This window comes from Mobula birostris, chromosome 3 (assembly GCF_030028105.1).
Source record: "Mobula birostris isolate sMobBir1 chromosome 3, sMobBir1.hap1, whole genome shotgun sequence".
Classification (NCBI taxonomy): domain Eukaryota; kingdom Metazoa; phylum Chordata; class Chondrichthyes; order Myliobatiformes; family Myliobatidae; genus Mobula; species Mobula birostris.
Window position 1 is genome coordinate 231,230,112 of NC_092372.1, and position 15,316 is coordinate 231,245,427.

The following is a 15,316-nucleotide window of genomic DNA, read 5'->3' on the forward strand; positions in this document are numbered from 1 at the left end:
GGCCCCGATTGTGGTGTCATCTACAAAATTCACATTGAAAGATTGGTCTTGCCCCATTCTCGGCTCACAGCTGAGCTGCGCCATCACCTCTTGCCAGTGCTTAGACTAGCACACACACCTACATACAGACACAAAACTACACACACCTATACCCACAGAGGCATCTGAAGACAGTACAAATGCAAATGCACACCCCCCACACAGACCAGTATATCTAATCATCAGGGATTCACAAAATCATTAACAATTTCAAATTACAATATCATCAAATCAAGTGACAAAAATCTTAGAAAAATAGAGGGCTATTTGGTAACTATATATAACTATATAACAATTACAGCATGGAAACAGGCCATCTCGGCCCTTCTAGTTTGTGCCGAACTCTTACCCTATCCTATTCCCACCGACGTGCTCTCAGCCTATAACCCTCCATTCCTTTCCTGTCCATATAGCTGTCCAATTTAACTTTAAATGACAACATCGAACCTGTCTCAACCACTTCTGCTGGAAGCTCGTTCCACGCAGCTACCATTCTCTGAGTAAAGAAGTTCCCTCTCATGTTACTCCTAAACTTTTGTCCTCTAATTCTCAACCCATGCCCTCTTGTTTGAATCTTCCCCACTCTTAATGGAAAAAGTCTAACCACGTCAACTATATCAATCCCCCTCATAATTTTAAACACCTCTATCAAGCCTCCCCTCAACCTTCTACACTTCAAAGAATAAAGACCTAACTTGTTCAACCTTTCTCTGTAACCTAGGAGATGAAACCCAGGCAACATTTTAGTAAACCTCCTCTGTACTCTCTCAATTTTATTGACATCGTTCCTATAATTAGGGAAATTCTAGGCAGTTTTTAAAGAGTAGGTTACATGGTCACTCAACTCCTTGGGGGCTCCACCATTGTCCACAGAGACGTGCACACACAGCCACACAAACACACAATCACACACACAGAACTGTGTGTACACACCCCCTACCAGAGCTATGTATACACAAGTCCATATACATTCATACACAGGCAGGAAAACTCTGACTGGACCTGTGCACATGGACACCCACGTACACACGCAAACACACTCACACATGCACCAGCAGACACGCTCATATGTTCACATACATGCCAGCGCCCGCACACACTCAAGCAGGTGCAGACAACCCCTACGCACGTCTGTGCAGACAGACATTGGGCACCACAGGGGAGGACAGATGCAGCAGTCACCTTCAATGGAGCTCACCCTGTCACTGAGTTGGGCTGCTGGTCTCCACTGCCAGGGCTGTCCGCTGATACGGCTCTGTCCCCTCCAACCCCAACGGAATGCAAGCCCCTGGGAAAGAACAGAGCATGGTCAGCACCCGTCCCTGTGTGGGAGTGGTGAGTCATGAAGGGAGGGGAGGGGAGGGGAAAAAGACTGAGAGGAGGATGGAGGGGGAAGGGAAGGAGGTGAAGAGTGAGTGGTGAAAGGAAAGGCAGGAAAGGGAAAGAGTAGAGAAGTGAGGGGATGGGGAGAGGCAAGATTAGAGGAGAAAGGTGAATAGGGAAAGAGAGTGTGAACCCTGAGTCCTGTAACCTGTCCCTCCTTCCCCAACCCTCCCACTCTCCAAACAACTTACCCTCTAATTTTTTTTTTACAGTTGCATGGATCAAGCATTGCTCTGAGCAGGAAACTTCGACACAGCCTGAAAACTGCATGGCATTTCAACAAAACATATAGCACAATAAAGTTCCCACTGCAAGGCAACATAAGCAATGTGTGTGGGAGCATTTTGGTTACCATGCGGCTATGCAGCTTAGAGACAACAGTGCTTCACATGCTCCATCCCCTTACTTCCCCAATTCCCTACCCACCCCAACCTTCCATTTCACCCCCCCTCCACCACATCCAACCACAGAACTGTCACAACCAGTTCTGCAGAGCAGGACAGCTGGCTGGTGGTGGATGCACAACTGAAAGCCAGTTTTGGATATGCGGGACGAGTCATTGAATACGTACCCAGGGGGTGGGGAGTGCCAGGACCGCCCATCAAGACGTTCTATCTTGTACTCCACCCCCTCGATCACCACCGTTCCCTGGCCGCTCAGGTCGGACATCTTCTCATCATCCTCCTCCTCATCCTCCTCCGGTAGCGCCATGCGCTCACACTCGCCTTTATGCCTCATTTTCCGCTCTATTACACACAAATAAAGGGTCACACCTCAGATTCCCACACCGTCCCTCTCAACTACCCCCGCACCTCCACTCCACTCCCGGCGCACGTGGACATGGCTTCAACGAGATGCCAGTGTAGGGGGGAGGGAGGTGGAAAGGAGGAAGATGGAGATGAGAGAAAGGGAGGGGATTGGAGAGGGGTAGAGTGACAGTGAGATGAGGAGTGAGGGGGAGCAATGGAGCAGGAAGATGAGGCGGAGATGAAGAAGGTCAGGCAGAGTTTGGGAGCGCAAGATGGAGGTGTGGAGTGTGAGGTGGAGATATGAAGTGTGAGGTAGTGTTCAGGAGGGTGAGGTGGGTAGGATGCGGGGAGATGGTAAGTGTGAGGTGAAGATGAGGGTGAGGAGTAGATGTAGGAGGGTGAGGTTATATGAGAAATGTGAGGTGCAGATGGGGAGGGTGAGTTGGAGGTGAGGAGGGTGAGGTGGAGGTGAGGAGGGTGAGGTGCTGTTGAAGGGTGAGGTGGGGAGGGTGAGGTTGAGGTGGGGAGGGTGAGTTGGAGGTGGGGAGGGTGAGTTGGAGGTGGGGAGGGTGAGGCAGAGGTGGGGAGGGTGAGGCAGAGGTGGGGAGGGTGAGGCAGAGGTGGGGAGGGTGAGGTGCAGGTGGGAAGGGTGAGGCAGAGGTGGGGAGGGTGAGGTGATGTTGAAGGGTGAGGTGCAGATGGGGAGTTGAGTTGGAGATTGGCAGGAGAGGAGGAGGGGCGGAGATTGTGAAGGGGAGGCGGAGATTGGAGACGGGAGGTGGAGATTGGGAAAGGGAGGTGGAGTTTGGAGAGGGGAGGCGGAGATTGGGGAGGGGAGGTGGATATTCGGGAAGGGAGGTGGAGATTGGGGAGGGGAGGTGGAGATTGGGGAAGGGAGGTGGAGGTTGGGGAGGGGTGGCAGAGATTAGGGAGGGGTGGCAGAGATTGGGGAAGGGAGGTGGAGACTGAGGGTGGAGATTGGGAAAGGGATTTGGAGAATGGGGAAGGGAGGTGGAGATTGGGGAGAGGTGGCGGAGATTGGGGAAGGGAGGTGGAGATTGGGGAGAGGCGGAGATTGGGAAAGGGATTTGGAGATTGGGGAAGGGAGGTGGAGGTTGGGGAGGGGTAGCGGAGATTGGGGAAGGAGGGTGGAGATTGGGGAAGGGATTTGGAGAATGGGGAAGGGAGGTGGAGATTGGGGAGAGGTGGCGGAGATTGGGGAAGGGAGGCGGAGATTGGGGAGAGGCGGAGATTGGGAAAGGGATTTGGAGATGGGGGAAGGGAGGTGGAGGTTGGGGAGGGGTGGCGGAGATTGGGGAAGGAGGGTGGAGATTGGGGAAGGGAGGTGGAGATTGGGGAAGGGAGGTGGAGATTGGGGAGGAGTGGCGGAGATTGGGGAAGGGAGGTGGAGATTGGAGAAGGGAGGTGGAGATTGGGGAGGAGTGGCGAAGATTGGAGTAGTGAGGTGGAGATTGGGGAGGGGAGGTGGAGATTGGAGAGGAGTGGCGGAGATTGGGGAAGGGAGGTGGAGATTGGGGAAGGGAGGTGGAGATTGGAGAGGGGAGGTGGAGATTGGGGAAGGGAGCTGGAGATTGGGGTGGGGTGGCGGAGATTGGGGAGGGGTGGCGGAGATTGGGGAAGGGAGGTGGAGATTGGGGAGAGGTGGCGGAGTTTGGGGAGAGGTGGCGGAGTTTGGGGAGGGGTGGCGGAGATTGGGGAGGGGTGGCGGAGATTGAGGAAGGGAGTTGGAGATTGGGAAAGGGATTTGGAGGTTGGGGAGGGGTGGCAGAGATTGGGGAAGGAGGGTGGAGATTGGGGAAGGGAGGTGGAGATTGGGGAGGAGTGGCGGAGATTGGGAAAGGGATTTGGAGATTGGGGAAGGGAGGTGGAGGTTGGGGAGGGGTGGCGGGGATTGGGGAAGGGAAGTGGAGATTGGGGAAGGGAAGTGGAGATTGGGGAGGGGAGGTGGAGATTGGGGAGGAGTGGCGGAGATTGGAGAAGTAAGGTGGAGATTGGGGAAGGGAGGTGGAGATTGGGGAGGGGAGGTGGAGATTGGGGAGGGGAGGTGGAGATTGGGGAGCCGAGGTGGACATTGGGGAGGGGAGGTGGAGATTGGGGAGGAGTGGCGGAGATTGGGGAAGAGAGGGGAAGATTGGGGAAGGGAAGTGGAGATTGGGAGGGGTGGCGGAGATTGGGGAGGAGTGGCGGAGATTGGGGAAGTGTGGCGGAGATTGCGGAAGTGTGGTGGAGATTGGGGAGAGGCGGAGATTGGGAAAGGGATTTGGAGATTGGGGAAGGGAGCTGGAGATTGGGGAGGGGTGGCGGAGATTGGGGAAGGGAGGTGGAGATTGGGGAAGGGAGGTGGAGAATGGGGAAGGGAGGTGGAGATTGAGGAAGTGAGGTGGAGATTGGGGAGGGGTGGCGGAGATTGGGGAGGTGTGGCGGAGATTGGGGAAGGGAGGCGGAGATTGGGGAGAGGCGGAGATTGGGAAAGGGATTTGGAGATTGGGGAAGGGAGGTGGAGGTTGGGGAGGGGTGGCGGAGATTGGGGAAGGAGGGTGGAGATTGGGGAAGGGAGGTGGAGATGGGGGGGAGGCAGAGATTGGGGAGGGGAGGCGGAGATTGGGGAGAGGAGGCGGAGTTGGGGAGGCGGAGATTGGGAAGGGGAGGTGGACATGGAGACGGGGTGTTGCAGATGGAGACGTGGAGGGGGATGTTCGAGATGGGGGGAAGTTCGAGTTGAGGAGGGGGCAGTTCGAGTTGGGGATGGGGAGGTTCGAGATGGGGTGGGGAAGTGCAGATTGGGAGGGAGAGTTGGGGATGGGGGGGTAGAAGAGGAAATGGGGGTTAGAGGTGGAGAGGGAGGGGTTAGAGGAGGAGAGGGCGGTTAGAGGTGGGGATGGCCGGGTTAGAGGTGGGGATGGGGGGTTAGAGGAGGAGAGGGAGGTTACAGGTGGGGATGGGGGGTTAGAGGTGGAGATGGGGGGTTAGAGGTGGAGGGGGGGTTAGAGCAGGAGAGGGGGTGTAGAGGTGGAGATGGGGGGTTAGAGGTGGGGATGTGGGGTAAGAGGTGGGGATGTGGGGGGTTAGAGGGGGGATGTGGGGGGTTAGAGGGGGGATGTGGGGGATTAGAGGTGGAGATGGGGGTTAGATGTGGGGATGGGGGTTTAGAGGTGGTGATGGGGGTTTAGAGGTGGGAATGGGGGGGTTAGAGGTGGGGAGATGGGGGTTAGAGGTGAGGATGGGGGCTTAGAGGTGGGGAGGCAGGGGTTAGAGGTGGGGAGGCAGGGGTTAGAGGTGGGGATGTGGGGGATTAGAGGTGGAGATGGGGGTTAGAGGTGGGGATGGGGGTTTAGAGGTGGTGATGGGGGGGTTAGAGGTGGTGATGGGGGGGTTAGAGGTGGTGATGGGGAGTTAGAGGTGGGGATGGGGGGTTAGAGGTGGGGAGGTGGGGGTTAGAGGTGGGGAGGCGAGGGTTAGAGGTGGGGATGGGAGGTTAGAGGTGGTGATGGGGGGTTAGAGGTGGGAATGGGGGAGTTACAGGTGGGGGTGGAAATGGGGAGGGTCCTGGTGAAATGTACACAACAGTACACTGTCTGGGTCAGGCAGTGACAGCACATTGTGCGATTTGGAGATTATTGGAATCATGGCAGATCCTGGTCTGAGGGAGCTTGGCTTTCGAGTGATTCTGGCGGCAAGGGAGTCCCATAGTGAGGAAGCCCGTGGTGAAGGATCATGCAGTAATGGGGCCCTGTGATGAGGGAGGCTAGTGAGGGATCTCTGCAGAGAGGGAGCCCCTCGGTGAGCGAATTACACAGTGCACACTGACCTTCCTCCTCCTTCATCTTGCGCAGATCGTCCTCGGCCACCAGCGAGACCCGTTTGGGTCGCTCAGCAGACGTTTGCCTCACTTCCATCTCAAAGTACTTCTGCCGTTCCCGGAATGACTGCTGCTCGGGGCTGTTCAATGCCACCAGAGATGACACCTTCAGACAGGATACACACGGTCAGGACCGCAGATCCGCACAATCTCTCAGATACACACGGTCAGGCACTGCGAATCCACACAATCCTCAGATACACACGGTCAGGACCGCAGATCCGCACAATGCTCAGATACACACGGTCAGGCACCGCAGATCCACACGATGCTCAGATACACACGGTCAGGCACCGCAGATCCACACAATCCTCAGATACACACGGTCAGGACCGCAGATCCGCACAATCTCTCAGATAAACACGGTCAGGACCGCAGATCCGCACAATCTCTCAGATACACACGGTCAGGAACGCAGAACCTCACAATTCTCAGATACACAATGTCAGGCACTGCAGATCAGCACAATTCTCAGATATACACGGTCAGGCACTGCAGATCAGCACAATTCTCAGATACACACGGTCAGGCACTGCAGATCAGCACAATTCTCAGATACACACGGTCAGGCACTGCATATCCACACAATTCTCAGATACACACTGTCAGGACCGCAGATCTGCACAATCCTCAGATACACACGGTCAGGCACTGCAGATCCGCACAACTCTCAGATACACGTGGTCAGGACTGCAGATCCACAGAATTCTCAGATACACACGGTCAGGCACCGCAAATCCGCACAATGCTCAGATACACACGGTCAGGCACCGCAGATCCACACAATCCTCAGATACACACGGTCAGCCACTGCAGATCCGCACAATCCTCAGATACACACGGTCACGACTGCAGGTCCACACAATCTTCAGATACACACGGTCAGGACTGCAGATCCGCACAATCTTCAGATACACACGGTCAGGACTGCAGATCCGCACAATCTCTCAGATACACACGGTCAGGAACGCAGATCCTCACAATTCTCAGATACACACGGTCAGCCACTGCAGATCAGCACAATTCTCAGAGACACACGGTCAGGGCAGCAGATCCACACAATTCTCAGATACACACGGTCAGGCACCGCAGATCCACACAATGCTCAGATACACACGGTCAGGACCGCAGATCCACAGAATTCTCAGATACACACGGTCAGCACTGCAGATCCACACAATCCTTAGATACACACGGTCAGGACCGCAGATCCGCACAATCCTTAGATACACACCGTCAGGACCGCAGATCCGCACAATCTCTCAGATACACACGGTCAGGACCGCAGTTCAGCACAATTCTCAGATACATGCGGTCAGGCACCACAAATACACACAATTCTCAGATGCACACGGTCAGGACCGCAGATCCGCACAATGCTCAGATACACACGGTCAGGACTGCAGATCCACACAATTCTCAGATACACGCAGTCAGGCACCACAGATCCGCACAATGCTCAGATACACACGGTCAGGCAGCGCAGATCCACACAATTCTCAGATACATGCGGTCAGGCACCGCAGATCCACACAATCCTCAGATACACACGGTCAGGACTGCAGATCCGCACAATCTCTCAGATACACACGGTCAGGAATGCAGATCCTCACAATTCTCAGATACACACGGTCAGGCACTGCAGATCAGCACAATTCTCAGATACACACGGTCAGGCACCGCAGATCCACACAATTCTCAGATACACACGGTCAGGACCGCAGATCCGCACAATCTTTCAGATACACACGGTCAGGACCGCAGATCCACACAATCTCTCAGATACACACGGTCAGGAATGCAGATCCACACAATTCTCAGATATACACGGTCAGGCACTGCAGGTCCACACAATTCTCAGATACACATGGTCAGGCACCGCAGATCCGCACAATGCTCAGATACACACGGTCAGGACCGCAGATCCACACAATTCTCAGATACACACGGTCAGGACCGCAGATCCACACAATCCTCAGATACACACGGTCAGGACCGCAGATCCGCACAATCCTCAGATACACAGGGTCGGGCACTGCAGATCCGCACAATGCTCAGATACACAAGGTCAGGACCGCAGATCCACACAATTCTCAGATACACACGGTCAGGACCGCAGATCCGCACAATCTCTCAGATACACACGGTCAGGAATGCAGATCCTCACAATTCTCAGATACACACGGTCAGGCACTGCAGATCAGCACAATTCTCAGATACAGACGGACAGGACAGCAGATCCACACAATTCTCAGATACACACGGTCAGGACCGCAGATCCGCACAATTCTCAGACACCCACGGTCAGGCACTGCAGATCCACACAATTCTCAGATACACACGGTCAGGCACCGCAGATCCACACAATTCTCAGATACACACGGTCAGGACCGCAGATCCGCACAATTCTCAGATACACACGGTCAGGACCGCAGATCCGCACAATCTCTCAGATACACACGGTCAGGAATGCAGATCCACACAATTCTCAGATATACACGGTCAGGCACTGCAGGTCCACACAATTCTCAGATACACATGGTCAGGCACCGCAGATCCGCACAATGCTCAGATACACACGGTCAGGACCGCAGATCCACACAATTCTCAGATACACACGGTCAGGACCGTAGATCCACACAATTCTCAGATACACACGGTCAGGACCGCAGATCCGCACAATTCTCAGATACACACAGTCAGGACCGCAGATCCACACAATCCTCAGATACACACGGTCAGGACCGCAGATCCGCACAATCCTCAGATACACAGGGTCGGGCACTGCAGATCCGCACAATGCTCAGATACACAAGGTCAGGACCGCAGATCCACACAATTCTCAGATACACACGGTCAGGCACTGCAGATCAGCACAATTCTCAGATACACACGGTCAGGCACTGCAGATCAGCACAATTCTCAGATACACACGGTCAGGACCGCGGATCTACACAATTCTCAGATACACACGGTCAGGACCGCGGATCTACACAATTCTCAGATACACACGGTCAGGACTGCATATCCACACAATTCTCAGATACACACTGTCAGGACTTCAGATCTGCACAATCCTCAGATACACACGGTCAGGACTGCAGATCCACACGGTCAGGCACTGCAGATCCGCACAATTCTCAGATACACACAGTCAGGACTGCAGATCCACACAACTCTCAGATACACACGGTCAGGACTGCAGATCCATACAATTCTCAGATACACATGGTCAGGCACCGCAGATCCACACAATCCTCAGATACAAACGGTCAGGCACTGCAGATCCGCACAATCCTCAGATACACACGGTCAGCACTGCAGATCCGCACAATCCTCGGATACACACGGTCAGCACTGCAGATCCACACAATTCTCAGATACACGCGGTCAGGCACCGCAGATCCACACAATCCTCAGATACACACGGTCAGGACTGCAGATCCGCACAATCTCTCAGATACACACGGTCAGGAACTGCAGATCCTCACAATTCTCAGATACACACGGTCAGGCACTGCAGATCAGCACAATTCTCAGATACAGACGGTCAGGGCAGCAGATCCACAGAATTCTCAGATACACACGGTCAGGACTGCAGATCCACACAATCCTTAGATACACACGGTCAGGACCGCAGATCCGCACAATCCTTAGATACACACGGTCAGGACCGCAGATCCGCACAATCTCTCAGATACACACGGTCAGGACCGCAGATCCGCACAATCTCTCAGATACACACGGTCAGGACCGCAGATCCGCACAATCTCTCAGATACACACGGTCAGAACCGCAGATCAACACAATTCTCAGATACACACGGTTAGGCACTGCAGATCCACACAATTCTCAGATACACGCAGTCAGGCACCGCAGATCCGCACAATGCTCAGATACACACGGACAGGCAGCGCAGATCCACAGAATGCTCAGATACACACGGTCAGGACTGCAGATCCACACAATGCTCAGATACACACGGTCAGGACTGCAGATCCACACAATTCTCAGATACACGCGGTCAGGCACTGCAGATCCACACAATCCTCAGATACACATGGTCAGGACCGCAGATCCACACAATTCTCAGATACACGCGGTCAGGCACCGCAGATCCACACAATCCTCAGATACACGCGGTCAGGCACCGCAGATCCACACAATCCTCAGATACACACGGTCAGGACCGCAGACCCGCACAATCTTTCAGATACACACGGTCAGGACCGCAGACCCGCACAATCTCTCAGATACACACGGTCAGGACCGCAGATCCGCACAATCTCTCAGATACACACGGTCAGGAACGCAGATCCGCACAATTCTCAGATACACACGGTCAGGCACTGCAGATCAGCACAATCCTCAGATACACACGGTCAGGAACCGCAGATCCTCACAATCCTCAGATACACACGGTCAGGAACCGCAGATCCTCACAATGCTCAGATATACACGGTCAGGCACCGCAGATCCACACAATCCTCAGATACACACGGTCAGGACCGCAGATCCGCACAATCTCTCAGATACACACGGTCAAGAACGCAGATCCACACAATTCTCAGATATACACGGTCAGGCACTGCAGATCAGCACAATGCTCAGATACACACGGTCAGGACCGCAGATCCACACAATTCTCAGATACACACGGTCAGGACCGCAGATCCACACAATTCTCAGATACACACGGTCAGGACCGCAGATCCACACAATCCTCAGATACACACGGTCAGGACCGCAGATCCGCACAATCCTCAGATACACACGGTCAGGCACTGCAGATCCGCACAATGCTCAGATACACACGGTCAGGCACCGCAGATCCACACAATGCTCAGATACACGCGGTCAGGCACCGCAGATCCGCACAATCTCTCAGATACACACGGTCAGGAATGCAGATCCACACAATACTCAGATATACACGGTCAGGCACTGCAGGTCCACACAATTCTCAGATACACATGGTCAGGCACCGCAGATCCGCACAATGCTCAGATACACACGGTCAGGACCGCAGATCCACACAATTCTCAGATACACACGGTCAGGACCGCAGATCCACACAATCCTCAGATACACACGGTCAGGACCGCAGATCCGCACAATCCTTAGATACACAGGGTCGGGCACTGCAGATCCGCACAATGCTCAGATACACAAGGTCAGGACCGCAGATCCGCACAATTCTCAGATACACACGGTCAGGCACTGCAGATCAGCACAATTCTCAGATACACACGGTCAGGCACTGCAGATCAGCACAATTCTCAGATACACACGGTCAGGACCGCGGATCTACACAATTCTCAGATACACACGGTCAGGACTGCATATCCACACAATTCTCAGATACACACTGTCAGGACTGCAGATCTGCACAATCCTCAGATACACACGGTCAGGACCGCAGATCCACAGAATTCTCAGATACACACGGTCAGGCACCGCAAATCCGCAGAATGCTCAGATACACACGGTCAGGACTGCAGATCCATACAATTCTCAGATACACATGGTCAGGCACCGCAGATCCACACAACCCTCAGATACAAACGGTCAGGCGCTGCAGATCCGCACAATCCTCAGATACACACGGTCAGCACTGCAGATCCACACAATTCTCAGATACACGCGGTCAGGCACCGCAGATCCACACAATCCTCAGATCCACACGGTCAGGACTGCAGATCCGCACAATCTCTCAGATACACACGGTCAGGAACACAGATCCTCACAATTCTCAGATACACACGGTCAGGGCAGCAGATCCACACAATTCTCAGATACACACGGTCAGGACCGCAGATCCGCACAATTCTCAGATACACACGGTCAGTACCGCAGATCCGCACAATTCTCAGATACCCACGGTCAGGCACTGCAGATCCACACAATCCTCAGATACACACGGTCAGCACTGCAGATCCACACAATCCTCGGATACACACGGTCAGCACTGCAGATCCACACAATTCTCAGATACACGCGGTCAGGCACCGCAGATCCACACAATCCTCAGATACACACGGTCAGGACTGCAGATCCGCACAATCTCTCAGATACACACGGTCAGGAACTGCAGATCCTCACAATTCTCAGATACACACGGTCAGGCACTGCAGATCAGCACAATTCTCAGATACAGACGGTCAGGGCAGCAGATCCACAGAATTCTCAGATACACACGGTCAGGACTGCAGATCCACACAATCCTTAGATACACACGGTCAGGACCGCAGATCCGCACAATCCTTAGATACACACGGTCAGGACCGCAGATCCGCACAATCTCTCAGATACACACGGTCAGGACCGCAGATCCGCACAATCTCTCAGATACACACGGTCAGGACCGCAGATCCGCACAATCTTTCAGATACACACGGTCAGGACCGCAGACCCGCACAATCTCTCAGATACACACGGTCAGGACCGCAGATCCGCACAATCTCTCAGATACACACGGTCAGGAACGCAGATCCGCACAATTCTCAGATACACACGGTCAGGCACTGCAGATCAGCACAATCCTCAGATACACACGGTCAGGAACCGCAGATCCTCACAATCCTCAGATACACACGGTCAGGAACCGCAGATCCTCACAATGCTCAGATATACACGGTCAGGCACCGCAGATCCACACAATCCTCAGATACACACGGTCAGGACCGCAGATCCGCACAATCTCTCAGATACACACGGTCAAGAACGCAGATCCACACAATTCTCAGATATACACGGTCAGGCACTGCAGATCAGCACAATGCTCAGATACACACGGTCAGGACCGCAGATCCACACAATTCTCAGATACACACGGTCAGGACCGCAGATCCACACAATTCTCAGATACACACGGTCAGGACCGCAGATCCACACAATCCTCAGATACACACGGTCAGGACCGCAGATCCGCACAATCCTCAGATACACACGGTCAGGCACTGCAGATCCGCACAATGCTCAGATACACACGGTCAGGCACCGCAGATCCACACAATGCTCAGATACACGCGGTCAGGCACCGCAGATCCGCACAATCTCTCAGATACACACGGTCAGGAATGCAGATCCACACAATACTCAGATATACACGGTCAGGCACTGCAGGTCCACACAATTCTCAGATACACATGGTCAGGCACCGCAGATCCGCACAATGCTCAGATACACACGGTCAGGACCGCAGATCCACACAATTCTCAGATACACACGGTCAGGACCGCAGATCCACACAATCCTCAGATACACACGGTCAGGACCGCAGATCCGCACAATCCTTAGATACACAGGGTCGGGCACTGCAGATCCGCACAATGCTCAGATACACAAGGTCAGGACCGCAGATCCGCACAATTCTCAGATACACACGGTCAGGCACTGCAGATCAGCACAATTCTCAGATACACACGGTCAGGCACTGCAGATCAGCACAATTCTCAGATACACACGGTCAGGACCGCGGATCTACACAATTCTCAGATACACACGGTCAGGACTGCATATCCACACAATTCTCAGATACACACTGTCAGGACTGCAGATCTGCACAATCCTCAGATACACACGGTCAGGACCGCAGATCCACAGAATTCTCAGATACACACGGTCAGGCACCGCAAATCCGCAGAATGCTCAGATACACACGGTCAGGACTGCAGATCCATACAATTCTCAGATACACATGGTCAGGCACCGCAGATCCACACAACCCTCAGATACAAACGGTCAGGCGCTGCAGATCCGCACAATCCTCAGATACACACGGTCAGCACTGCAGATCCACACAATTCTCAGATACACGCGGTCAGGCACCGCAGATCCACACAATCCTCAGATCCACACGGTCAGGACTGCAGATCCGCACAATCTCTCAGATACACACGGTCAGGAACACAGATCCTCACAATTCTCAGATACACACGGTCAGGGCAGCAGATCCACACAATTCTCAGATACACACGGTCAGGACCGCAGATCCGCACAATTCTCAGATACACACGGTCAGTACCGCAGATCCGCACAATTCTCAGATACCCACGGTCAGGCACTGCAGATCCACACAATTCTCAGATACCCACGGTCAGGCACTGCAGATCCACACAATCCTCAGATACACACGGTCAGCACTGCAGATCCACACAATCCTCGGATACACACGGTCAGCACTGCAGATCCACACAATTCTCAGATACACGCGGTCAGGCACCGCAGATCCACACAATCCTCAGATACACACGGTCAGGACTGCAGATCCGCACAATCTCTCAGATACACACGGTCAGGAACTGCAGATCCTCACAATTCTCAGATACACACGGTCAGGCACTGCAGATCAGCACAATTCTCAGATACAGACGGTCAGGGCAGCAGATCCACAGAATTCTCAGATACACACGGTCAGGACTGCAGATCCACACAATCCTTAGATACACACGGTCAGGACCGCAGATCCGCACAATCCTTAGATACACACGGTCAGGACCGCAGATCCGCACAATCTCTCAGATACACACGGTCAGGACCGCAGATCCGCACAATCTCTCAGATACACACGGTCAGGACCGCAGATCCGCACAATCTCTCAGATACACACGGTCAGGACCGCAGATCCGCACAATCTCTCAGATACACACGGTCAGAACCGCAGATCAACACAATTCTCAGATACACACGGTTAGGCACTGCAGATCCACACAATTCTCAGATACACGCAGTCAGGCACCGCAGATCCGCACAATGCTCAGATACACACGGACAGGCAGCGCAGATCCACAGAATGCTCAGATACACACGGTCAGGACTGCAGATCCACACAATTCTCAGATACACGCGGTCAGGCACTGCAGATCCACACAATCCTCAGATACACACGGTCAGGACCGCAGATCCACACAATTCTCAGATACACGCGGTCAGGCACCGCAGATCCACACAATCCTCAGATACACGCGGTCAGGCACCGCAGATCCACACAATCCTCAGATACACACGGTCAGGACCGCAGACCCGCACAATCCTCAGATACACACGGTCAGGACCGCAGACCCGCACAATCTTTCAGATACACACGGTCAGGACCGCAGACCCGCACAATCTTTCAGATACACACGGTCAGGACCGCAGACCCGCACAATCTCTCAGATACACACGGTCAGGACCGCAGATCCGCACAATCTCTCAGATACACACGGTCAGGAACGCAGATCCGCACAATTCTCAGATACACACGGTCAGGCACTGCAGATCA

The 15,316-nt window shown here is 53.8% G+C and overlaps 1 protein-coding gene across 1 annotated transcript in view; it reads right to left on the minus strand.

Moving 5' to 3' along the window:
- Positions 1 to 15,316, minus strand: part of scrib (scribble planar cell polarity protein) — a 353,260-nt gene that overhangs the window by 64,246 nt on the left and 273,698 nt on the right. Inside the window, 3 exon segments of the mRNA XM_072254338.1 lie at positions 1,238 to 1,327; positions 1,994 to 2,168; positions 6,001 to 6,157. Of these exon segments, the coding sequence (XP_072110439.1) occupies positions 1,238 to 1,327; positions 1,994 to 2,168; positions 6,001 to 6,157 (422 nt within the window).